The 27,221-nt window shown below is 39.1% G+C and overlaps 1 protein-coding gene across 1 annotated transcript in view; it reads right to left on the reverse strand.

Annotated features, from left to right (window-relative positions):
- Positions 1-27,221, reverse strand: part of Xpr1 (xenotropic and polytropic retrovirus receptor 1) — a 174,818-nt gene that overhangs the window by 15,345 nt on the left and 132,252 nt on the right. Inside the window, exons 8-12 of the mRNA XM_021197505.2 lie at positions 22,958-23,148; positions 22,504-22,683; positions 20,380-20,551; positions 19,036-19,230; positions 1,871-2,037 (exon numbers count right to left, since the gene is read on the reverse strand). Of these exons, the coding sequence (XP_021053164.1) occupies positions 1,871-2,037; positions 19,036-19,230; positions 20,380-20,551; positions 22,504-22,683; positions 22,958-23,148 (905 nt within the window). The remainder of the gene's footprint in view (positions 1-1,870; positions 2,038-19,035; positions 19,231-20,379; positions 20,552-22,503; positions 22,684-22,957; positions 23,149-27,221) is intronic.

The raw sequence follows: 27,221 nt of genomic DNA on the forward strand, positions 1-27,221 counted from the left end.
GACCAGACTGACCTCGAACTCAGAAATCCACCTGCCTCTGCCTCCCAAGTGCTGGGATTAAAGGCGTGCGCCACCACACCCGGCTGACTCGTTTTTTAAATTACAAATTTAAGCAGCATAAAGTCAGCCTTAGGCTTCAGTAGGCATCTTCAGTCTTCATTCTCAATTCTTCAGATTCATTCCTGACCCCTTGCCCTGACCCACTCTTCTTCCCCCACAGTAGCTCCTCTTCTACTTTCATGTCACATGTGGTCATTATTCCCACCCCTCCTCCCTTAAGATCTCTTTTTAACCCTTTCATGGTTCCCTTCCTAGTTTCATTACACATACACCTTAAACCTAGGTTCCCCACTGAGAGAAGGCAGGCAGAAATTGTATGAGGACTGTAAAAGAATATCATAAGGAAGGTTCACTGGACTTCACTGGCTTCTTCACCTTTTTCTTATACATTTGCAATTATAATTCAAGAAAGTACACTTTATTTTCTAGAGCATTAAACTATGTAATAATAAAGAAACTGGCTGAAAGATTCTACTCACTAATCTCACTACATGGAAGCCAATAACTGAGAAGTCTATGGCAAAAAAAAAAAAAAAAAAGACTACCATTTATAAAGAGAAACTGAACTTCAGCAGTCAGCACAAGAAAAAAATGTATTGCAGTGTTTACCGAACACCACAGTCATGAAGCACACACATGGAGACCATAGAGCAGTTTCCCCTGCCCCTTGTCTCTCTCTAAAACGGTACTAGGGACTGAACTCTGAGTCTTACCCCTGCTTGTGCCTGCATTCTGTCGCCTGACCTCACTCCGTTTCCCTTTAGTTGAGAATGATAAAAGTATGTTCAATGCCTTGGTGATAGTTTCTAAACTTTCATGTCAGGATCCTTGCTTTCATGCAAGAGCTCACCCGAAGTCACCCCACGCATGCGCAATCTGCATACTCGCTTTGTTTCAATCTTTACATGCCGCCTTCTCTATTCAATACTGCACAGTCACATACTTTTCAAAACAAATTTGACATAATGGGGACATTTAGGTATAGGTTAACATTATTAACATTATTAACTCGGGTCTAGAGAGATGGCTCAGTGGTTAAACGCATTGACTGCTCTTCCAGAGGTCCTGAGTTCAATTCCCAGCAAACAAATGGTGGCTCACAACCATCTGTAATGGGATCTGATGCCCTCTTCTGGTGTGTCTGTAAATATCCACAGTGTACTCATATACATAAAACAAATAAATAAATCTTTTAAAAATGATTAACCTGATATCAACATTATCCACAGCAGAACTTTAGGCCAAAGAACATATCAAGAGCTAATGTAGTCTAACACCCTTACCTTTGACAATCCCCTGCAGTCTGACTGGTTGGTGGTACAGCTGGGATTGGATACAGGCAGCTAGATTCCCAGTCCACTGCTTAATATTTTCAAAATCTAATCATAGGATTTACCTTTACTAAATCATCTGTGTAAGAATAATTTTATTTTTAATTTAAAATTCAGCTTCTCATACCCCTGTATTCTAATATGCCAGTAAAATTCTAAAATAATATATAATATAGAAAATATATTATATACAGTACACACACACACACACACACACACACACACACACACACACAAACACAAACACATACTCCCACACTGATTGGGTTGGCACCCGCTTCTAACAAATGTCCCACTGTATCTACCATATAGCACACAAGATAAAATTTTTTGTGGACTAGATTGGTATCTTGGATAATTACTTTGTAGTCATGTTAGTTAATATAACTAGATCTTGGGTCAGTACTGCTGTATGACCTAACTACAGATATATCTAAGATTTTAATTTTTTTCCTTAAGTGTGAACATTCCATACATACTTTTTGAGGGTATACAATTTCTTCCCGGAGGAAAGTGTTTTCTCCTGCATTCTTATCAAAGAGACCCCAGTCCATCTTGAGATCCCAGATGAGGGTATAGCAGGAACTGATGATACAAAAGAAGACCCACAGGTAAAAGAACACCTTGTAGTCAGGGTGATTTTGTTCTGGAGAAAGAGGAGGGAAAACAAAAAGGAAAGAGAAGATTACTAGATTGAACAAAAGTGAACAAAAGTTCTAAGTAAGACCAATTAAAGATGGGTTCTTCATAGTGCCCATAAAGAAATCAAGCTGTTAAAATAAACATCCTTAGAATCATTGTCTAACGAAAGTTAATAACAAATATGATTTCCCTGAGGCACAAAAACAATCACTGAACTAATAGTATACAAAATTATACAAATGTTTACTATGAGTCTGTAACATTCCAATGTACTCTTTGGATGTTCTAACCATGTCATTTAAACTCCTACCATTAGGTGGCAGCTTAGGGTAAAAGATAGGGTGAAACAGGCAGAGCCATCACAAAGAACCTGCACCAGTCTCTCCAGGAACTCCTGGCTGCTTTTTACTTTAGAGCATCTCTTCACGCATCCCATGATCCCGGCAATGCTTATTGTTCAAAAACAGACAACTCCAGAGAAAGTGTCAGGAGCACACAGAGGCTGCGAAGAGGCACCTGCCTTTGATCTTTATGGAAACCAGCTTCCCTCAGGCTACAGAGCTTGATGGCTCCCCCCCCCTGCACCCCCAGACATCACTCATACAAAGGCTAATTTGTCTTTATGATGGAAAGTTTGGTTTTATTCTGAGAACACAACAGAGCACATTAAATTAGAATAAAAAAAATTGTAAACACAGTTACACAATTTAATCTTTTTGGTTTTAAGTGCCCTGTTTGCTCTATGAAATCCTCCTTTGGTAACTCACTGCGTTCTCATGATGTTCTCCAGTTTCAAGATATGGCTAGATAACCAATAATCTGGTTCTGAATTATCAGGAAAAATAATGGTGCACATGACCTAACTTCAAAAAGTTTTAAATTTTGGTCAGGTTCTCAGATTGTCTCATGCATTCTCCATAATTTGTCCTATTAAAATAAACAAGTATTTATTAATCATTTCAAAGTTATTAATGAGTTGAGAATGATCCAAAGCACTGATAATTTACTGAGTGACAGACGTGTGCTGCATGAATAGAGCTGAGTTCAAATGAAGAACAAGGAGCTGAAAAACATCAAGGAGAATGGGAGTTTCCCACAGAGGGAAATGAACATCCGTAGCATTTGTGATATTTCTAGAAAAAGAAATAAACAGTACTGCAAAAGCTAGGCAGATAAAGTGAGGTCATTCAAGGCTGAAGACATTTTTGAAAAGGCTTTAGGTATTTAAGTGTGTTCTGTTTAAAAAGTTGTTTACATCTAGGATTTCTAAGATATAAGCAGCACATAAGACAGTTTGTAACAACTTGAAATGACACTGGAAAAGACATGGGACTTGCCTTCAGAATGCCTTCTTGGGCCTTAGGATCGGCTCTGTATTTTAGCAAATTAAAGGCTCAGACATTTATTGACACCAGAATTGCATAGTCTTTATTGACACCAGAACTGCATAGTCAGAAAAGAACTGATACTTGCAGTCTAGAACAACTGGTCAGCTCATAAGATACATAACTGCTTGCTGAAACAATCATTATTTAATGGTAAGTCATATAAACTTATAATTAGGAATAAGTTAAAATAATGAACACTCAGAATTTATCACTTCTTTATGTTAAACTCTGTTCTTCTCCACCCTTCTGAGGTTGTATACATTCTATCTGTATGACAGAAACACTGTACAATGCTAGTCTACTGTACATCTCTTTTCAACTCCACATTCAACAGGCAGTAGCATAAAATTGGGTCTGACGGCAATATTTAAATCAAGAAACACTAAAACCCAGTGCCCCTAATCTATACTCCCACTCAAGAGAGGGTTTATTAAAAATATACACCAGCATATCATTTGTTTAGCTTCTTTTAGACAGTCAGTAGGAGGGAAAGGCAAGTAACTAATAGGATCTATCAAAAAAAAAAAAGAAGAAAACAGAAGAAGAGGAAGAAGAAGAAAGAAGGAGCAAGGGAGGAGAGGGGGAGGGGAGGGGAGGGGAGGAAAGAACAGCAGAACAGAACAGAACAGAACAGAACAGAACAGAACAGAACAGAACAGAACAGAACAGAACACGGCTCTGTCGGACAGGAACAATCCCCAGGTTTAAATTACAGCCACTGTGGTGGTTTGAATAGGTTTGATCCGACAGACTGTTTGAAGCTTGGCTCATAGAGAGTGGCAGCATTAAGAGGTGTGGCCTTGTTGGAAGAAGTGTCACTGTGGAGAAAGGTTTTTAGGTCTCCTATGTTCAAGCTATGCCCAGTGTAATACACCGTCTCCTTTTGGTTCCTATGGATCAAGATGCAGAACTCTCAGCTCCTTCTCCAGTACCATGTCTGCCTGCACTCTGCCATGTTTCCCACCATGATGACAACGGATTAAACTTCTGAAACTGTAAGTCATCCAAATGTTTTCCTTTATAAGAATTGCTGTGATCATGTTGTTTTTTTCACAGCAATAAAGCACTGAGACAGTCATAAAAGTTTTCCTCAGAAGCATGTTGGTCTGAATTATTTACATTAGAACACTGAATATGAATTCTAAGTGTCTAACACATTATTAATTATCTAGGTATATTTGGATTTGTTCAGAGGTCAGCTAAATAGTATGAACTATCAGTTTCACGGATGCATTAAAAACATGTTCACAATTTATCTACCAAGGTTTGCAAAAATAAAACAAATTCAGGAATGGAATGAAATGTAGTCTTCATTATTTAAAATATAAGATGAACATAGAGGTTAAAAGACAAGATATTTGATAAATTATGTTAACAACTTTTAAAATGAAATGTTTATGAAAAGTCATGTAATCTACAAATATTTCAACTTTTTAATAATAGATTTATTAGTTTGCTAGAGAGAATTTGCACAGAGTAACAGTGAGTATAGGTAGTATTAAGTCTTATTACTGAAAACTGATACTCCTTTTTAGTTACTGAAGAAATAATATGTAAATATAAATTGTCAGAGGAAAAGAAAATAATACTGAAACAAAACACAGTGTGCTAATCTTCCTGCATTTCTAAATTTTGCCTTATCTTTATAGTTCAATTGTTAAAATTGTATGAACAGCTCCCTCTTTCTAAGCCCATTTGTTCTATGAAACTTATAGGAGACACACATGTAAATGTACTTTTAAAGTACACAAGTATCTTCACAGACTATTCCAGAGTAAGTGATATTTTACCTCAGACTTCAATGATGCACCTGTGGTACATTTGGGTCTCATTTTTTATCTTTCCCATTTCCCAGATAAAGAATGTTCCTCCTTTGATCATCCTCCTTCATTGGTATTCAGGAGACACACTGGAAGGATGCTACTCTCACTTTAGGCAAACAATTACACCTTGGCTTATCCTGCTAGTTCACTTTAGTAATGGTGAGAATCACAGAAAAATCAAGTCATTGCTATTCTACCAGAGAAGTCTATCTCTTACACATCTGCCACATTAGAGGCAGAATATATAGAATAAATTTATAGAAATGATATCTATTGAATTTCAAATAAAATAAATTTCATAATAGTTGCAAAGCCATAGCCATGAGAGGAATGAGGTGTGAAATAAGAAGTCAGAGGAGTGAAAGGCAGGAAGCCAGAGCATCATGCAACACTCCATCATCTCTTTCCGCAGGGAGCGTAAAGTGACACCATGTGAGGTGCCTTTTCATTCAAAGACAGTCCTACTCTGATAATAACCACTTTTTAACCTAAAATTAAATAAAAAGTAAAACGGAGAAGATACTGCTTTCAAAGTCCAAACTGTGGAGTAAACTGAACTATGCCTGAGATTGGTACCTAACACATTCTGCATTTATTCCTATAGACCCCAGGTCAAACCACTGTTTTCTGAGATTATTACTGTTCTCTGAGAAATGAATATACAGATAATCTGCAACATATAATAACATAAAAGCCATATGACCTCAGAAGAAAGGATAGTTTGCATTTTGACTAGTTCTATGCTTCATGACACTCTCACAATGACAGGTGGCAGCAGTGGGCACAGCTCCAGCAGTCATGAGTTCATGACTCCAAGCAGCTGCTCCCCCACAGAGCACAAGCTATGATGTGTGGTCGGTTAAGTGGACGGAATACACTTCAACTTACAATATTCTCATTGCACATGAGTTTATAGGACACAATTTTATTATATGACAGAACTATCAGTACACAGTCACTGATCATCAGTGTGTTTTAGTCAGCACATAAGATTGCATGATACTCCTTAGGTGATGACCGTCTTCATATTGAAGTATGAAAAACAGCCATTCTTATTTTCATTTACAGTTAAAAATACTAAAATTCAGAGATGGGAAGTAGAAAAATAGCTGGTTTTGAAGTTAAAAGATCTGAGTTGGAATTCACACTGTCACTTCCCAACCTTATGGTTACAGAAGACTTATACTCTTACATAATTGAGACTAAAACGGGGCTAACTAGGCCTAAGAATAAAAGAGGAAAAGAGAAACAGCAATTCTATTCAAGACACTTCTGTACCTCAGAGCATGCTTCCCTGAGCCCTTCTCATATTTAAAGTGAAAGGGAAGTTCTAGGAGTATGGAGTACCATTAAAAATATTCCGAAGATAATGCCTGAAAATAATTTCAAACTATTTATGGAGGCTAAGGGAGTAGCTCTGTGCTAGAGCAGTGCTCAGCGTGTGTGTGTGACTCTGTGCTAGAGCAGTGCTCAGCATGTGTGTGTGACTCTGTGCTAGAGCAGTGCTCAGCATGTGTGCGTGAGACCTAGACTCCACCTTCACATCCATAAAGACCCCAGCTGGCGAGCATGGGAGCAAGGGACACACTCTCCCATCACTGGTGGGAGTGCAAACTTGTATAACCACTATGGAAATCATTTGGCGGTTTCTCAGGAAACTGAGAATAGTTCTACCTTAAGATCCAGATATACCACTCCTGGGCATATGTCCAAAAGATGCTCCACCATCCAGAAAGGCACTTGCTCAACTATGTTCATANCAGCTTTATTCATAATAGCCCAAAACTGGAAACAACCTAGATGTCCCTCAACTGAGGAATTCATAAAGAAAACGTGGTACATCTACACAATGAAATACTATTCAGCTCTGAAAAACAAAGACATCATGAATTTTGCAGGAAAATGGATGGAACTTGAGAATATCATCCTGAGTGAGGTAACCAGACTTTAAAGGGCACACATGGTATATATGTACTTATAAATGGATACTAGCCATAAAATGCAGGGTACCTATGCTATACTCCACAGACCCAAAGAAGCTAAACAAGAAAGAAAGCACAATTGAGAATGCTTGAATCTCACTTAGAAAGGGAAGTAAAATAGTCCTAAGAGGCAGATGAAAGGAGGGAACAGGGTGGAAGAGGGGATAGGGAGGGGGATGGGGGGTGATTTAGGATCAAGTGTGGGAGGAACAGGAGAGATGGCCAGATGGCCATGAGAATGAATGGAAACTGCAACTGAGGGGGGTAAGGAGGTGGGGGAGCAGCTCCAAGATGAGACAGATAAAGGAGGTGCTCAAGATTAATGGACGCATCCTTAGCTGTGACTCACAGCATTGGGGATATGGTACCGCAAGAGGCCACCTTCTGTAGCCAAGGCAGGAACCACAGTGGAGCAACAGAGACACCAACCCACCCATAAATCTTTTGACCCAAAATTTACGCTGCTGTCTATAAGAAATGCAGGGACGTGCTGGGCATGGTGGCACATGCCTTTAATCCCAGCACTTGGGAGGCAGAGGCAGGTGGATTTCTGAGTTAGAGGCCAGCCTGGTCTACAGAGTGAGTTCCAGGACAGTCAGGGCTACACAGAGAAACCCTGTCTCGAAAAACCAAACCAAACCAAACAAAACAAAGAAATGCAGGGACAGGGGATGGAGCAGAGACTGAGGGAATGGCCAACCAATAACTGGCCCAACTAGAGACCCATCCCATGAGCAAGCACCAGGCCCTGACACTAATGATCCTCTGTTATGATTACAGACAGGAGTCTAGCAGGGTTGTCTTCTGAGAGGCTCCACCCAGCAGCTGACTCAGATGCAGACACCCACAGCCAAACAGTGCATGGAGCTTGGGGACTCTTATAGAAGAACAGGAGGAAGGATTTGGAGACCACGAGGGGACAGAAATGCTATAGGAAGACCAACAGAATCAACTAACCTGGACCTTTGGGGTTCTCAGAGACTGAACCACCAACCAAAGGACATACACAGGTTGTACCTAGGTCTCCTCGCACAAATGCAGCTCGGACTTCATGTGGGTCCAAACAAATGTGGGGGAGGGTCCCAAAGCTGCTGCCTATAAGTGGGATATGTTCTTCTAGCTGGGCTGCCTTTTCTAGCCTCAGTGGGAGAGGATACACTTAGCTTCACAGAGACTCGATGTGTCAGGGTGGGGGGATACCCAGGCGGGCCCCTACCCACTTAGAGAAGAAGATGGGTAATGAGGAGAAGGACTGTGGGAGGAGGTTACCAGAGGGGACAGTGAGCAGGATGTAAAGTGAATTAAGTAATAAAAATGATAATAATGGAAAAAAATAGCTGAGGGGTGGTGTCACATGCCTTTAATCCTAGCATTCAGGAGACAGAGTCAGACAGTATATAAGTGATAAGCAGGTTTAATATAATTCTAAAATTAGTAACAATGCAAAAAAATTAAAAGAGGCAAAACAACCTAGAAAATGAATAGTGAGGTGGGGGAATCAGTTTTCCAAATTTGGAGATTTGATATGCAGTTTCAGTACTGGCAAACAGCAAACACAAAGGAAGAACCCAGGAATGGACCCACCCAAAAATGCCTAAGTGATTTTGACAGTGGTGTGAAGGTTGGCATTCAATAGAACAGAGACAGCCCTTTTCAACAATACAAGTGCTCCTAAAACTTGATAGTTGTAGATCAAATAGAAACTTTGTTTCATAACTTATATAGAAATTAAGTCAAATTAGAGCATGGACTTACCTGTAAACCATGAAACTAGGACGATAAAAACTAAGACTGAGATAAAAAAGAAAAGAGAACTTCAGACCTAGGCCCAGGTAAAGAGTTGTTCACACAAGGAAATGGTGATGACCTAAACTGCCTGTTAAAGGCCATGCTAGGAAGAGCTGCAGCAGAAGCCTCTTTGTGTAGCCCTGGTCATCCTAGAACCCTTTCTGTAGACCAACCAGACTAGTCTCAATCTCGGAGACACACTTGCCTCTGTCTCCCTAGTGCTGGGATTAAAGGCATATGCCACCACTGCTTGGCTGGGGAAAAATATTTTTAAAAACTACCAGATTTTAAAAGCTACCTGATGAATTCTACCTACGTATATAAAGAACTCAACAAACTCAAAAACTAACAGCAAACTCAACCAAAGGTGGGTAAAAAATATACACTGATAACTCATCAAGAAAGACAGAGAATCCAAATGAAATGTCTAAATTCCAAATTAACCATCTAGCAAAACGGCATGTGTGCTTGCAAATTGCATTGCAGAGTACAGATGAGAACTGAAGCAACCTCTGATCTACTGAAGTCCTCCACAAATGTGCCAAAAACATGACAAAACTCCTTTCTGGAACTGGCTCAGTGGTTGAGAGTACTGGCTATTCTTCCAGAGGACCCAGGTTTAATTCCCAGCACCCACATGGTTGCTTACAACCACCTACAACTCCAGTTCCAGGAGGTTTCATGTCCTCTTCTGACCGCCAAGGATACCAGCTCACACATGGTGCAGACATACATGCAGGGTCAACATTCCCATAACAATATTAAAAAGAGAAACGTTCTCTAGTATCTTGCTAGTGCTTTCTCTATGCTTCTGTCATACCATGGCGATCAGATACAGGGTTCTTACATAGAAGTAAAAGCTTACAGGTAAACTTAAGAGGTAGAAAAGGGTATTTCACATTTATGAACCTATAATTTAGATAGGGTAGCACAGTTAATAAGGGAGCAAATTAAGCCAGTCCTATTCTGTCTAAACTCCCAAGTCCATGTTCTAGCTCTTAACACACGAGGGATTTTCACTCAGGTGCTGCTTTAAAACTTTCTGGCAGAGGACTTGGTTAAATTGACAAGAGGGAGGTAGTGAAATCTTACTGGAGGCAAAACAAAATTAGGTGGAAGATTTTAAAAACCAATTACAAACATCAAAAATTTAGTAGTTTTTTTGTTTTTTAATTTTTTTTTGAGTGGGAGGAATCTGGTGGGGAGGTGTGTGAGACAGGATCTTGTTGTGGAGTGTTGGCTATCCTCAAACTCAAAATCCTCCTGACTCGGGCTCTCAAGTTTCTGGCCTGTGCCACCACACCCAGCTGTGAAGTTCTTGATGAAGGAAACAGAATCGTGTGTGTGTGTGTGTGTGTGTGTGTGTGTAAGTGACAGGGACAAGAAGGACTGGGCACAGCAGATTCTAGGCTTTGTGTAGGTTTTCTTTGCTTTAGTCTTTCTGTACCAGCAACGAAACATGTAGTAGGCTATAATGTTCCACTTTACTTGGTAAGTGTTGACTTCCCTTGTGTAAACAGGTATAAATTTTGCCTTTAAAGAAAATATGCTCTAGGGTCTTTTTCAAAACCATTAAAAAATATGTATCAAACACTGAGAAGCCCGCCCGACTCAAACGCAAATGCTGTGTGTCAATGAAATATTTTGGTGATAAGTAGATTTTTATTTTCTTTTCCACTAAATAGAACAGAAACACTATTTTACTGTATGAAACGAATTCTTTCAAAATTTCAATGAAAATCATATACTGTGTCTTATTCAAAGTATCACTGAAGAAGCTAAGGTTGTAGCTCAGTATATAGTAGGTTTAGCATGCTCAAGGCTTTGGGTTAAATCCCCAGCATGTGTGAGTGCTGTGTGTGTGCACTCTTGTCCACTACACTCTAAGACATATATAGATGACATATCTTGTTTACTAGCATAATAGCCAACTTCCGAATTTTTCCAACACATCCTTTAAAATATATTTTATTTGGGGTTGGACAGATGGCTCAGATGTTAAGAGCATTGGCTGTTCCTCCAGAAGACCAGGGTTTAACTCACATGGCAGCTCACAACTGTCTGCAACTCCAGTTCCAGAAGAATCTGGCAACTTTACACCAATATGCATACATAAATATATATAATATGAATGTATGTATGTATCTTTTGTTGTGGTTGTTTTATGTGTACCTATGTTTCACTTGCTTGAATGTCTGTGTATCAGCTGTGAGCCTGGTGCCCTGGAAGCTAGGAGATAGGATACCCTGGAACTGGAGTTACAGACTGCTGAGTGGCCATATAGGTGGCTGGGAATCAAACTAGGGTCCACTTGAAAACCAACCAGTGCTCTTAACAACTGGGCCATCTCTCCAGCCCCCTGATATTTCTTAAGAAGTGAATTAAGGCCATAGAAAAAGAGCCCTGCTCTGGCCAATGAGACACTTGGTAGGCAAAAGCACTCACTGTACAAGTCGACTGCCTGAGCTTGATGCCCAGAGTCCACATAAAGGGAGGAGAAAACAGACTGCACACAGTTGTTTTCTCACATCACATATACACACAATGGCACACATGTGCGGCCCCACTACATACGTAACATAATGAAATAAAAATTTAAAAAGAACGTAATGCTAAGCAAATTAAACATACTAGCTAAATCATTCCCTCTTGAAACAGCATTAATGTTTCTGTTTTCCCCTAACTCAGGTAACTTTTCTTTTCTGGCAGCGGGGGAACTTCTTTTCATATTGGAGCTGACTCCACACTGCTTGAACCAATGCTGTGGCTGGTAGTGTGACAGGCAAGTTCCTGGCTTGGCATTCAGTGGATGTGGTGATTAGGACAAAGAAGCAGGAAATAGGTGCATCTTCTGATAAATACACCTTGTGTTATTCTTGCTCACTATACTTCTGTGCTTTCTCAAATACAGCTCTGTCACATGGAATGACAGCACACTACCCTATCTGATTGGTTCTCCTTTGTTTACCTAGATTTTAACACTGTGTCATTGGGTAGTACTCGGGGCATTCTGCAAGCTTAGAAGGAAGACGAGTACAACAGAAACAATCACAAGGCCTTGACATGAATTCTATCACTGTTACCCACTTGGTAGTGGATTTTGGAAGTACAGTCTTTTATGTATATTCATATCCTCAGTTCCTCTACTTCCTAGCTGGCGGACTTGGGCAAATATCTTAACAACTGCCAGAGGACCTTCCTCAGGGACATTCATCTTTATTTACCATCACCACCCCCCACCCCCCACCCCGGCATAGGGTCTCTCCTATCCTTTAACTTGCCAAGTAGGACTATTTGGCTGACCACCAAGTTCCACTGATCCACCTGTTTCTACCTGCTCAGGACTGGATTACAAGCATGTGTCAGCATACCTGGTTTTGTAATAATGTCACTAACTACTCGGCACCTACTATTTGCAGGTGATGGCATTATCCTTTGGCAGGCTACCATGTAATGCTTCATGTACTGCAGCTGCTAATCTACCGTAAACTTGTTACACACTTTCATTTTCTTACTAAGGAATGTCATAAGCATGTCTTAATTTTCCCCAAGTTCTCTACTTATTCTAGTCAGGGAAAGGGATTTATGAGGAATATATATATACACACACACATACGTACGTATGTATGTTTTCTGAGACAGGGTTTCTCTGTGTCAAACTCACTCTGTAGACTAGGCTGGCCTTCATCTCAGAGATGCACTTGCCTCTGCCTTTTCAGTGCTGGGATTAAAGACATAAACTACCACACCTGGCTAAAAGATGTATTTTTAAGACTCTTAAACAAAATTAACAATTGCTCGAGAGTGAATGCTCACTGCCCTGTACCTTTATTCGCACTGAACACCATCACTCACCAAATATTACTTTAACTTGGATTATTCTGCTACTAGTGAACTGAAACACTGTTCATGTATTTATTCTGCACAATTATATTTAGGTCCTTTGCCAATTAAGGAGTCGATTTGAATTGTTTTCCATGTAGTGGTTAGGTTCAGCTGAAATATCATTCCCTTCAGCTGTCCATTTCCAAGCAAGAGTATTCTTTGCCTCAGTGGTGTTGGGTTTGGGGATTGGCTTTATTGTTAGACAGGACAGGCTTCCTTTGGACCTCCTGTGTGATTTTCTTTGGCAGAACAAAAGGCTTTAAATGCATTTGTGCCATAGGACCTGCCTTCCTCAGAGCCACGTGAGGAGCTCCCTTGGCAAGGCTTGCTTCATGAGGTGGGGCTCCAGAGTGAACACACATGGACCAGCCCCACTCACAACTGACAGTAAGAGCTAAGCACAGATAAACCAGGGTAGATGCAGTTCTGCTGATGAGCTCAACCCACTCCAGTCAGTTTCCAGCTGACCCAAAGAGGCTCCAGCAAGAACAAATTACAGTTACTTGAAATTACCAAGTTTTGTGCAGATTTAGATGTGGTAATGACAGCTGATGAGTATTCTTACGATGGAGATCTATAAAGACAACTGGAAGAGATTCATAGACAATCTCCTCTGCTCCCAGAGTACCACATATAGTAGAAATAAGGCCTTATAGTCTATTTGCCTGATTATTGTTTCTGCCCTTTTTTTTCTGCTAAAAATACATCAACACAATACATCCATTTTTTTTGCTGATAGCATCAATATAAAGTTATATGTATAGATTAAAACAAAAATTTAAAATTCTACCAAGTCTCAAATTTCTCTCCAATCAGACATTGTTGTATAAGTTGAATTCAAATAATTTTCACCTTTGCTTCCTTTAACCATCAAAAAGCTTACAACTTCTGAGCAATAAAGTATTACAGATACTTTAAAATCTTTAAACTAAATTTTGCATGAGTATTACTAAAGCAACATAATTTATATACAAATGCTAATTGGTTTTCTTTTTTGTTTTCTTTTTTGAGACAGGAATTCTCTGTGTAGCCCTGACTGTCCTGGAGCTCGCTCTGTGGACCAGGCTGGCCTTGAACTCACAGAGATCCACCTGCCTCTGCCTCTCAAGTGTTGGGATTAAAGGCATGCCCACCACCATCCAGTTGAAATGCTAACTGTTTTTATGAGTTGCAAGAACAACTAAGAAAACCGATGTGACAAGAGAAAAGAACCAAAATGGAATTAAGGTTCAGTGTGGTGTTACTTCTTATAATTAATATTATATAGAGAAATAATTTATTTATACAGTAGTTTATATATAAAAAACAATTATAGCTGTTTGAAAAATCAGCACAATAACAGCAGAAAATGGCAATTACTAACTACGAAAAAAGACAGTGTATTTGTATTTTGGTTTTCTGGTTCCAACAGGTCTTTAGCCAATCTTGTTGAGATAGTCTGTAAGAGTCTCTTCCCCTGTGAGGACATTACCACAGAGTGCATTAACTTCCAAATGAGTTCATGTTTTGAGCTACTTTCAATGGTAAGGCAAAAATGAGAACATTTACCCAAATGGGTTTTTTGTTGTTGTTGTTGTTAATAGAAGATATATCTTTTAAAGTTAATAGAACAAAAATTTCCCTAGAGAATTAAAAACCACAATTACCATCCTATTATAGTATAAGCAGATTAAAATGTGAACTAGAAGCCTATTATTCAGGGCAGCAAGAGGGTAGCAATTGGCTGAACCCCAAAGAAGCAGCACTTCAGAACTGTGTGTGCTCACTCAAAATAATGAAGCAGTTACTGCTCCAAAGGTACTGACTGGAGCCGAGAAAACCTTCAGAATGCAGCCTTCAGAATGCACAAAGGGATCCAGACGAGATCTGGGCACCAATAACATGGGTCTAGAAACAACCTCTTTCAAAAAATTAAATAGCAAATCCTACCCGCACCCTAAGAAGTCTCAGGAAACGTGACATGTAAGCTGCCCCCGCCCTCATCCCTATATTTATGTGAACAGTAAGGTTCTAACTCCACCAGGAATTAATGTGTATTACAGAATGTTAGAAGCTACCGGTGCAACACAAGCTGGTGAAATACTCTCTCCCTACAGTTTGCTAGAAGCAGTAACACCACACCTTTCTGCTACTGGACTTCCCAAATATCTTTCCTTGCAAAGCAAAGAACCTTAAGGAAACCAGAACCCACTTAAAATACTTCCCACCTCCTCCAATTCCAGTTTCCAAGAAAACACTTGTAGGAGTTGTTACAAGTGTGGTCATGTAATGAAATATGAATTTTTAAACATGGAGATTGGCCTCTAGCTTCCTTTGTCTCCAAAAATCAATGACAGAAATCAATGACTTATTTTAAATGTGTTTCTTTTCTAACATAACAAAAGAGGCCAAACTGAAATATTATCATGATTAATCTTCCTAAATAGGCAATCCTCACCTCAAAACTGATTCTAGGTACAGAGTTAATGCATACACCTCCATTATTTCAAATCATGCAGCATAGTATAAAAACAACCTCCGTAACAATTTTGAAAGTGCACTTAATATAATGCTGTTACTATGGTAACCCTGGCAGGCTATTCTTTGAAAAGAATCACATCAGAGTCTGAGCAAGGTTGTGATATGATCTTTTACTCTCCTTTCCTCATAATGTTTCTTTTGCAACAGCACACACACTCAATAGAAAAGTATCTACATAATTAGTCATTTTGACTTAATTCTTTTGACTCAGTTATTATTTCTAAAGTCTTTGTTTTTTTTTTAAGACACTGTCCAAGAAAATAACGTAACTTAAGGTTGAGGCTATGGCCCAATTGGTAGAATGTTTGCCTAGCATGCACGAAGCCATGAGTCTGATGGCCATCATCACATAAAATTGGGTGCTGTTACACATCCATGTAATAATCCCAGCACCCAAGAGGGAAACAGAGAGAAGGGGATCAGAACTTCAAAGTCATGCTTGCTACATAATGAGTTTGAAGCTAGCCAGACCTATGTGTGGCCTGGCCCTGTCTTTTGTTAATTTTTAATGTAAAACCTTGTCTCCACCCCCCGCCCGCCCGCCACTTCTTCAAGACAGGCCTTTTCTGTGTAACCCTTGCTATTCTGGAACTCACTCTATAGACAAAGGTGGCCTTAAACTCAAAGATCTACCTGCCTCTGCTGGGATTGAAGGCATGCACTGATACCACCTGACATGAGACCATATCTGGAAGGAAGGAAGGAAGGGAGGAAGGAAGGAAGGAAGGAAGGAAGGGAGGGAGGGAGGGAAAAATAAATGAAACCTGATCACAATTCAAATGTCAAAATTTTGTCATTCCAAGTTCTAGGCTTTTTGGTACAAAAATTATTGATGTATTCAATATGCAGCAAACATAAAATATTTTTAAAACTTTAGGGATACGATCAACATAAACAATAAATGGTCTCTCTATTTTCCTCTCTCTTTTTTTGTGATACCAGGATTGTGCTCAGGGCCCTGAGTGTGGTGTGCCAGGCAGTCACTTTGCCATGGGGCTGTTTCTAGAACCATGTTATTGGTGCCCAGATCTCGTCTGGATCCCTTTGTGCATTCTGAAGGCTGCATTCTGAAGGAGAAGCCATCCTGTTTCCTACTTCTGTTTGCCTTGGCCCCGTTTGTCATGACTGTTTTTGTCTCATACCTAGCCATATCTTTAAAGTGGAGATAATAATACCTATGTCTATTTACTTCACAGAATTTTTTTAAGACTTGGTCCTGAAATCACAGTATAGACTCTATAGGTATGCTACATGAATGGCATGGAGAGGAAAATTGATATATTTGATACATTGATGACTTATCTGCTACATATAAATGTAAACTATAAATTAGATTCTTTTCTCAAAAACAACAAAAAAAGATGTCAGATTATATCCTTTCACTACAAGGTGTTAAGAGAATTTTCCCCATATCTGTCTTAAAATTATTGAGCTTTATTTAGCTGTATATACTAAGGAACGGTTAGACTGGTAAATTTTATGGGGATTTGAAACCACATATTTTGAAAGGCTTCAAAATAGAGTGTTATTTTGTATAAGCAGTGTATCAGAAAAGCCCACAGCATAAATTTCTCACATAGCCTGATAGGCCACAGATGAAGGATGATGTCCAGAAGACATGTAGCTGAGAATGACCATGAATGCCTGATCCTTCTGCCTCCACTGCCCATGTTCTGGGATTACAGATGTGAGCAGCTACAAGGCTGCACATCGTGGCTGAGCTTCTTGACTTTATGTAGTGAGAAGACCAGAACCAGATTACCTTACACTGTCCCTTTAAAAGTCACTCACTGTCTACTCCTGTATCTGAACATCCTTGTGACTACTGAAATCTGTGAAATGTGTTCTTTGTGTGTGGAGAGTTTGGTACCAGCGTCTTACCCAGTCACCCTGTACGTTATTTTTTGAGACAGGGTCTCTGATTTAGCCTAGAGCTCAATGACATGATCAGTGTGACTGGCAAGCAGTCTCAGTGTCTATCTCCTCAGAGCTGCGATTATAGGTGTTTGCTGCCGTGCACAGCCTTTACATAGGTGCTGGGAACCAAATTCACATACTTACTCAAGTTTGTACAGCAAGCACTTTACTGACTGAGTTATTACTATAGCCCTAAAAAGTATGCTTAGCAGAACACTAACCCTTACCAATGTAAAAGCTAAAAATTTTATCAGCCATCCCAGACCTATACAGAGTTTCCCTTGGTCTGCTGTGCCTGCTTACGTAGTCACCATCAATGTGTTCAGTAAATACCTTGATTTATGATTTTCTTTGTTCTGTAACTAATAAGATCTCATGTAACCACTTCCAATGGTTACAACCTGAATCTGTGCTCCCAGGCTATTGTTACTTATGTTTGCCTCAAGAATCAACTATCTCATATTTCCTGAGGTGAGTGCTGTATTTTGTGTCAACAGCACCAACAGCCTGAGCAACTTTCAGCTTCTTAATGAATATATTACTAGTTTAATATATTCAAGTAGTCATTTTTACCTAAGATGGGAGGCAGGTGTGTCTCTGATAATTTAGCAAAAGGAGCCACATATCATCTTGCACCAAATTAATTGTCAAATTTACAAATTCTCTAATAACTTTATAAGTCACAGTGCATGCTGGTACTGACTACTGGCATTCCTTAGCAAGAACTAAAATTATGGGAGCTGTGGGGATGTTTCCCTCACTGAGGTACTCAATTGCATTCTATCACTTAGCAAGAATGGCGACCTGTGGCAAAATTATTGGCTACATTTATCAATACTATTCTAAGCACAGAATCTATGTCATAGTGTGTATGCTCAGAGGCACCAATCTCACGGTGCCCTCATCTGTCATGACATCAGATACAAGTTAGAGCAACAGTAGTTTTGTACCTCTGAATAAATCTCCCAACACAGCCTCACAAAAAAAGGTTACTGAGAACAATTTACTTGAGTATTTAAAAAGCACTCTACTAATCTGCATTAGTCACATCTCTGCACTGTTAAGGTGTGGGCTGACGCTGTCTATTCAGCAGACAAAGAAGGAATGCATTTTAGTACAAGGAAGGGAAATCACTGATTGACAGTTCTTGGGGAAAGGTTAAAAATTCAAAAGGAGTGTTCAGCATGTGGCTCTGAACTTAAAAGCTTTTTTTCTCTTCCCAACAGAAGAGCAGTAGCGAGTAATAGCAGGTTGCCATGGAAACGAGAAACTAGAGGGATCAGAGAACTCAATTTGCAGTTAAATGGGCTGGAAACAATCCTTACTAGTTGGTGAAGGAAAGTGATTAAAAATATACTTGATTGCCAGAGGGATTCTTGTGCACCTAGCCATCTCTTAACCTCATTAATGAACAAAGAAATCTCAAAAATACCCTCTAAACCAGTAAATGAAAACCCAAGGCATCCATAGGTTAAAGCCACTGAGCATCAGTCAGGATTCAAACAACATCACAATTCTTACCCAACTGACTGCAATTCTTGTTCATGATATTGGGTAATATCCACTGAAATGAGATTAAAACTGTATTCAAGGCTAAACTGAGATAACCAGGGTCGGGTGCCTCAGCAGAGCCAGCAGCAGTGAAGGCAAGGTCCAGGAGAGCAGAAGTAAGAGCTAAGATGGCAAAAGCTCAGCATACCTTTGTGAGTGCTGTAAAGGGCTGCAAATGTCACGGTGAAGAAAGTTGTGGAATATTTGCCAGCATTTACTAGATGAGGAAAGGCCCTCCTTGTGTCACGGTACCGGCGCAGGCACTGGATGAAGCGCAGCCAAGCAGGAATACACTGAACAATGGCTCGCACACCATATGTATATTTGTGGCAAAATTCTGGTCCTGTGAAGATTTCAAAGAAGAAGGAAAAAAATTACAGTTCAAAGAGATGAATTGTTCACACCCTTTAGTCACACAGTAAGTACAACTACCCATCAGTGTGTCCATAAAACCCCAGCCTGTGGGTTCAGTCACTTTCTCCTATGCAGGTGCTATTTGTTCACGGTCTTTAGTGGCTGATAAGCCAAGGTGACTACCGGGAAAATATGTTCTTTGAGATTTCTGAGTATCCTAGAATCAAAAGTGCAATTTTTCACTTTTTGTTTCAAGTGTAATAAAACTATAGGAAAAGTGTCTACGAATAAAAGGAAGAAAAACATGTGCTTTGTTCTATGACTTTAAACATATGGAAAACCTAAAAACATCACAGGTACCATGACAGTTTTATAAGTGGCAAGCTACTATAAAACATACCCCGAGTACATCTTCTGTGGCCTCCCTTCTAATCAAGAACAAGCCTGTGCTTCATTATTGGTTTTTATTGCTGCTTTGGAGTGGTTTTTGTTTTTGAGACAGGATTTCATTATGCATCCCAGGCTGTCCAGGGACTATCCTATGATTCCAGCCTCCTCACTGGTGGGACTGCAGATGCTTGGTAGGCTGCCACACTCAATGTATCCTAATCCTTTGTGAGAACACGCTATAGAACTGTCTACATTAGATCTGTTATGAATGCAAACTTCTTAACTACATGAACTTGGCATTACCCAAGCACGGGTAAAGAGCCAGAAGGTCAAGACTTCTGAATTGACCAGGATGTTCTCAAGGCACTTGACCTGATTCTAAGCAATCAGTACTTGGGTCACTGGCACCTACAACGACATCTTGAAAAATTCTGTGAGGAAAAATTGCTGGCACTCTAGGATTTGTGATATAGCTACCAACACATATGAACGTTGAGAGATAACTGCAGAATTCTTTTAAGTATAAGTTGTAAATTTCTTGGCAAATGGTCGACTAAAACCCTAACACAACTTAAAGCCAAATGATTTTAGTAAGGAGATTGCTAGCAGAGTGCCAAGCACATTTAATTACATGTGTAATGCTACTGGATGAGTTTTCATCATGACCTTAACTGTTGCAGTTATCATTCCCAATAGTTCTTGGTTTATGCTGGCAATCCAGTAGTGTGAATACAAAATCATACTCTACCTTGTGGATCATTTGGCAACAGGCCCTTACTCTCATCCCATTTAAGCTCAAAGCTGTAGAAGCAGATCATATATTCCAGGTCCATGAGAATCACTGACAGGCTGTTCAGCTGATCGGCCAGCCAGAAATCAGCAAAGCCTACCTTATGGAAGGGAGCAGTAAATACTCGAAACTGAGAAAAAGAAAGGAAAAAAAAAATGAGAAAACATAGGAATAGTTCTCCAGTTCAAGGCTGACTGACCATTCAGAGTGACTGCTGATGAAAAGGAAGCCAATAAATCACACATTCACAAAGCCCAGACAACGAGGTTGGGTCAAGTAGTAAAGTAGGAAAGAGTTGAATGAAAAAGTAAACAGTGTTCGTGGGTGAGTATGGGGTTGTTGGTAGGTAAAAAACAGAAAGCAAGAGCGGGGAGAATATACTAGGCATAGTGGTTCATTCCTGTAAACCGGCATTTAGAAGGCTGAGGCAGGACTGTAACAAGCTTGAGGCTAGCCTGAGCTATAGAATAAGACCCTGTCAAGAAGAAGCTGATGGCAGCACAGAGAGGCAACCTGGTGTTAGGCTACAAAGCATTTCCTGGATAGGGGACATTCTTTGCCTAGAAAAGACAGGAAGGGCCAGACAGTGGTAGCTCATGCCTTTAATCCCAACACCAGGGAGGCAAAGGCAAGCAGATCTCCGAGTTTGAGGCCAGCCTGGTCTACAGTGAGTTCTAGAACCAAGGCTGCACAGAAAAACCCTGTCTCAAAAAAACCAGGTGTGTGTGTGTGTGTGTGTGTGTGTGTGTGTGTGTGTGTGGTCTTTACTGTTAAGACCAAGCATTTTTCACAGTAAAAATGGAGGTGAAAATCAAGGGAAATAAGAATTTTATTTTAGGATAAGTATTTAAAAAACATTTCAAAGAAATATAACTACAGTGAAAACATTCTATTAATTTTCTGACATACATTTTAGGGATAATCTTATTAATGAAGTTTGAATAAAATACATAGGTCAACTGATTTTAAATGACTTACATTTTAGTAACAATATTACAAAAGCAACAAATTCCTCTTTCTTTCTCTGTCTCACTGCTTCTAGGAAGGCTTTTACTAGTGTGTTAATCCTTCTTATACATCCCGCCAGCCTAGTCAATCAACCAGTCTGAATTATTAACACAGTTCAGACCCAGACATAAACATCCACTCAACAGAGATCGTTCTACTAATCAGAGAAAGTAGTCATGCATGAAATCATGGCTTCCTACTTAGTTAGACAAAGGATGCACTGGGGAACTGCACACAAGGTACGCACCTACATCATCCTGTTATTGCAATATTATCACAGTAAGCTTTCAGAATCTTCCAAAAAACCTCATTTAGAAATAATTTTATAGGAAAACTAGAGAGGTAGCTTGGTAGTTAATGTTCTTACTACTCTTGTGGAGGATGGGGGCTCAGTTCCCAGCACCTACACATGCTTCACAATTGTCTGCAACTAAGCTCCAGGGATCCAATGTCTTTTTTCTGGCTTCCATGAATACCAGCCACGTATGTGGTATGCATACATAAATGTAGGCACCCACATATATAAAGGTACCCACATATATGAATGTGGTATACATACATATATGTAGATACCCACATATATGAATGAGGTAAAAATAGACAAACCTTTTAACAAATAAGCATTTTATAGGAATTTTACAATTATAGGTAATCTAAGATAATACTGACGTAAATACAGTATAACGTGATCTTGGACTTCTGATCCTTCTGCCTTGAACTCCTAAGTAAGGGATTTCATGATGCTACTATGCCTGGCTCTCTTTTCTTTAGAGAGAAAAAAGTTCTATATATTACTACACTGGTTAACTAATCAAAATATATAAAATCAACTCACTATATGATTACTTTATACTTCATTTTAGGATGGAAAAAATGTCAAGCACTTTCCCAGGGCTGCCACGTTTAAACTTTCAAGGTTATCTGGTATCCATCAAAAGCACCTACTCCTGAAGTACCACTCACACGATCCAATGTGCTTCCGAGGCTGTGCAATCCAGCAGCCATGTGTGGCATTGGAGGAAGCCAACGCTAAGGCACTATTCTAAAAATGTTGTTTACACCTTCTAGACTTACCAGAAGTTTAAGCAGCCAAAATCTGGATTTATAGTAGAAAGTTTTGGTGGGGTTGATAAGGAAGAAGACCATAAACCCATAAAGGGCAAGTGGATACACATATATAGGGATGATACTAATTGGAGCAAAGAAGCATGCCAGAAGGCTCAGGCACCACAATATCCCCAGGAATCCAGCAATCTATAAAGTACAGGGAACACAAAAGAGAGAAAGTTACTTCTCATCATTACACAGAATAATCTTTAATAAACAAAGATAAGAAAAAACAATTAACAATCCAACAATCCTCAAATGGGAGATGGACTTGAGCAGGCATCAGGTCGGCCACTTGGAGTAGAGTACATCCATGAGACTCCCAGTGATAGGCCGCTCAGAGTGGAGTACACTCATGAGACTCCCAGTGTGTTGGCCATTCACTTAGTGAGGACATGCTCACAAGACTGTGCTTTATTACCTCAAAGAGATGCTGATGAGACAAATTGTTTCTTGGATTAAGTTCAAAGATGAGGACATGATTTACTCCAGCTTGTCTCCAACCATATGTGTTGATGCCCAGTAGAAAAAGGAATTCAATCAGAAGAAAGCCACCCCGATAGATTCTTATCAAGGGCCATACAGTTCTATCTGTTTCAAGTTTAAATACAGCTGAAAGAAAATGTATTGGTTAGTTATGAAATCTACAATGTTCCCTTTAATTATCTTTTCTCTTCATTCTCTGAGACACAGCCCTACACAGATGTTGCTACAGAGACAATCTACAGAGACAATTGTCAGGGATAATCTAGATTATTTTAAGAGTCCAAGACAGACTTGCACCGAGGTGCTTTTGTCTGCCTCTCTGCTCTGAAAAGTGCAATTAGAATAATTTCCCTCAAACCTTTTTTTTTTTAAATCATGTTATTCCACTGTTCTATACGTTTTTGATTTTGTTTTGTTTTCTAAATTATAGGACAACAGGGTTAAAAGGCTTTGAACAATAAAACCAGCTTTTGTTTTTGAGATGTGCAGTCCTGGCTATTCTAGAACATGCTATGTAGGCCAGGCTGGCCTCAAACTCAGAGATCCTCTTGCTTCTGCCTCCTGTGTGCTGGCATTAAAGATGTGTACCACCATGCCTAGTCTAAGACTAGTTTTGTCAGTGGGAGCTTCTTGTATGGTACAACCTCTTCAACACTGCTTTCTCTGTCATTACACTGGCTACATTAACTCCTACCTCACAGATTTATTGCAAAATGAAAAGACACAAAACAAAAGAAGACAATGTGAGAATTTAAATGCCATATTAAATAAATCATAATCAACGTGTATAGAATGCTTAATATGGTGGGGACTTAGTCTTATTCTTGGTCCTATTCCATGAAGTAATTAATTTGAATCATTATAATTGTTTTGTGAATTTAAATTACTATGTCTATGTTGACTGAGAAAATTGGAGCACAGGAAGGTTAGGTAATTTGCTCTGGATTATTGAGCTAAAATGTAGCCTTTGGTTGGCCTGGCCTTGAACTTGAAGGAACCCACCTGCCTCTACCACCACACCTGGCTGCAACCTTTATAACTCTATACAAAGCTGGTGCTCTCAAGTACTGTGTTGCTTACATGCCCATTCAAACACTCAGTACCATCTCTACTCTACAGCTTTCCTAGAGTTATGATGTTTAAATCCTTCAGCTCTGAGAACTCAGCTCTTAAAGGCATCTAATCTGTAACTTACTTTTCCCAACCCCATCCTACAACACTCCCAGTGACCGGCCCGATGCAGCTCATCTTTTATAAAAGTGAGTTTCCCCAGCACCTACTGTGTTTCTTTCATTTCATCTCTACCAAGTTATACTTATTTAATTTAAATAACCATTTATTATTTATAAAAATATTTAATAACTTAAAAGTAACAGGGTAGAGGAAGTGCTTGCTTTGCAATCAAACATATAAACCAGATATCAAATCTTAGTAGGATAAATTATTTAACTTAGAGTTTCTAGTTCTCAGTTTTCTCTTGGTCAGTGGAAATATCATCTGTTCTCACACTGGACTTGATCCCCAGTACAGCATAAAACTTGAATTATATATATGCTGGTTATCACAGCACTTGAAAGCTGGAGGCAAAAGGATCAGAGGTTCATAGTCATCCTTAGCTACAAAGTAGTTTTGAATTCAGCCTGAACTACAAGAGACATATTAAAAACAAAATAAAACAAAAACAAACAACATACTTTCACAAACTTGTTAAGATTTAAAGTGAAGCCGGGCATGGTGACGCACACCTTTAATCCCAGCACTCGAGAGGCAGAGGCAGGCGGATTTCTGAGTTCGAGGCCAGCCTGGTCTACAGAGTGAGTTCCAGGACAGCCAGGGCTACACAGAGAAACCCTGTCTCAAAAAANNAAAAAAAAAAAAAAAAAAAAAAAAAAAAAAGATTTAAAGTGAAGAACAAATCAAATACCTTATGTTTGACATATTAAGTATACACTGATTTCTATTACTTGAAAAAATTATATCCAACATTATCCTAAGAACTGGGGATTGAATAGTGAAGAGTAGACAAGATATCAATCCCCACTTAACAACTATGTAACATAACAGTAAGTATATAGTGAGAGGGAAGGGAGTAAAACAGCAGGCTGACTCTTAGGAGATTACACTTGCCTTATTACAGAATGAAGAATGAGCCCCTGGAATCTCTAGGGATTCCAGGTAGAGAGGAGGCACATAAAGCTCAGTGATCAAAGGTCAAGGTCACTGACTGGAATGAACTAACGTTCCCAGTGACATATCAGACTGGGCTTCACAGTGCTTTGTTCAGATTTAAGCTTTTATTCTGATGTATAAACTGGTAGAAAGTTTTGAATACAGTGTCACATTAATGGACTATTCTAGCTATTAGGTGACAAATGGACCATAAGAGAACCAGCAGAATCAAGATTAGTTAGAAAATTAGATGAGTAGAAAACCACATTTGTAGCTTTATATTATGAATCCTAAAACACCAGACATATTACAAAATATAGCTGATTCCAAAGAATCCACAATAAACCTGTAAGAGTTACTAGCTTCAGCAAAGTTGCAGAACACAAAGTCAATCAACATACAAAATTCAGTTGTGTGTATATATATATATATATATATATATATATATATATATATATCTCAGCAATAAGCAATCTGAAAAAATTATTAAAACAATCTTAATTATAACAGTATCTAAAAGAATTAAACATTAAGCTGGGCTGTGGTGGTGCATGCCTTTAATCTCAGTACTTGGAGGCAATAGGCAGGCGGATTTCTGAGTTTGAGGCCAGCCTGGTCTACAGAATGAGTTCCAGGACAGCCAGGGCTACACAGAGAAACCCTGTCTTGAAAAAAAAAAAAACAAAACAAAACAAAGCAAAGCAAAACAAAACAAAACAAGTAAAATAAAATAAAATGAATTGAACATTTAGTGGTAATTTTAACCATGGAGGTCAAAGGCTCACATGTCAAGAGTAAGAAAACATTTAGGAACTAAAGTAGACTTAAGTATATAGAAAGAAATGCCACAGTCATTAATTTGATAAAAGTTGATATTGCTAAGATGACAGCATATCAATGCTATACATTTCATGAAATCCCTATCAAAATTCCAATGGTCATTTTATTTTCAGACAAAAAAAAGAACAGTCAAACCTCAGATTTACAAGAGAAAAGGTCTCCAATAACCAAAACATTAATAAAACATTAATAGTTGGAAATTCATACTCAAGTTTTGAATGTACTATAACAGCATGATAATCAAAACAGTGTACAAGGGTGTAAAAATGATTTACACACATATAGAAAAGGATTGAAAAACCTCAAATAAACCATGTAACTATGATTAGCTGACATTCAACAAGTGTACCAACATTCCGTGGGAAAAACATATTCTTCAGCTATGACAACTAGGCATCTACATTAGAAAGAAAGAGAGAGAGAGAGAGTGAGAGAGAGAGAGAGAGAGAGAGAGAGAGAGAGAAGGGGAGGGGAGGGGAGGGGAGGGGATAAGAGGAAGAGGAAGAAGAGAAAGCAGCAGCAGTAGCTAGAACCCTAATCTTACAATACAGACAAAAATTATTTCAAAACTGATAAGCTGGGCATGGCAGCACGTGACTTTAACCTCAGCACTTGGAAGGCAGAGGCAGGACACCAGCCTGGTCCACAGAGTGAGCTCAAGGTCAGCCTGATGAGACCTTTTTTAAAAGACCTTAACACATGAACTAAAACTATTAAATATTCATTGGAAAAAAAAGATAAATCAGCATAATGTAATATTTGGCTGTGTGTGCGTTTGTATGTATATGTATGTATTTACATATATGCACATATATAAATAAATATAAAAAAGAAAAAACATAATTTGAACAAAAAATTCTTAAGAATGAAAGAAAAATTGGAAATCATCTCTCTGAAAAGTAACTATTTAGAATATATAAAGAATTCTTCTGGGGTACTGGAGAGCTCAGTAGTTAAGCTCTTCTAGAGGTCCTGAGTGCAATTCCCAGCAACCACATGGAGGCTCACAACCATCTGTAGTGGGATCTGATGCCCTCTTCTGGTGAGTCTGAAGAGAGCGACACTGAGTGTACTCACATATATAAAATAAATCAATCTTAAAAAAAAATTCTTCTAGTTTCAGACAAAAGCATATGTGGGCAAAAGATTTAGTCATCCAAAGAATACATAAATGACTAACAAACCTAGGA

The sequence above is a fragment of the Mus pahari genome, chromosome 5 (genome assembly GCF_900095145.1).
Source record: "Mus pahari chromosome 5, PAHARI_EIJ_v1.1, whole genome shotgun sequence".
NCBI classification, from domain to species: Eukaryota; Metazoa; Chordata; class Mammalia; order Rodentia; family Muridae; genus Mus; species Mus pahari.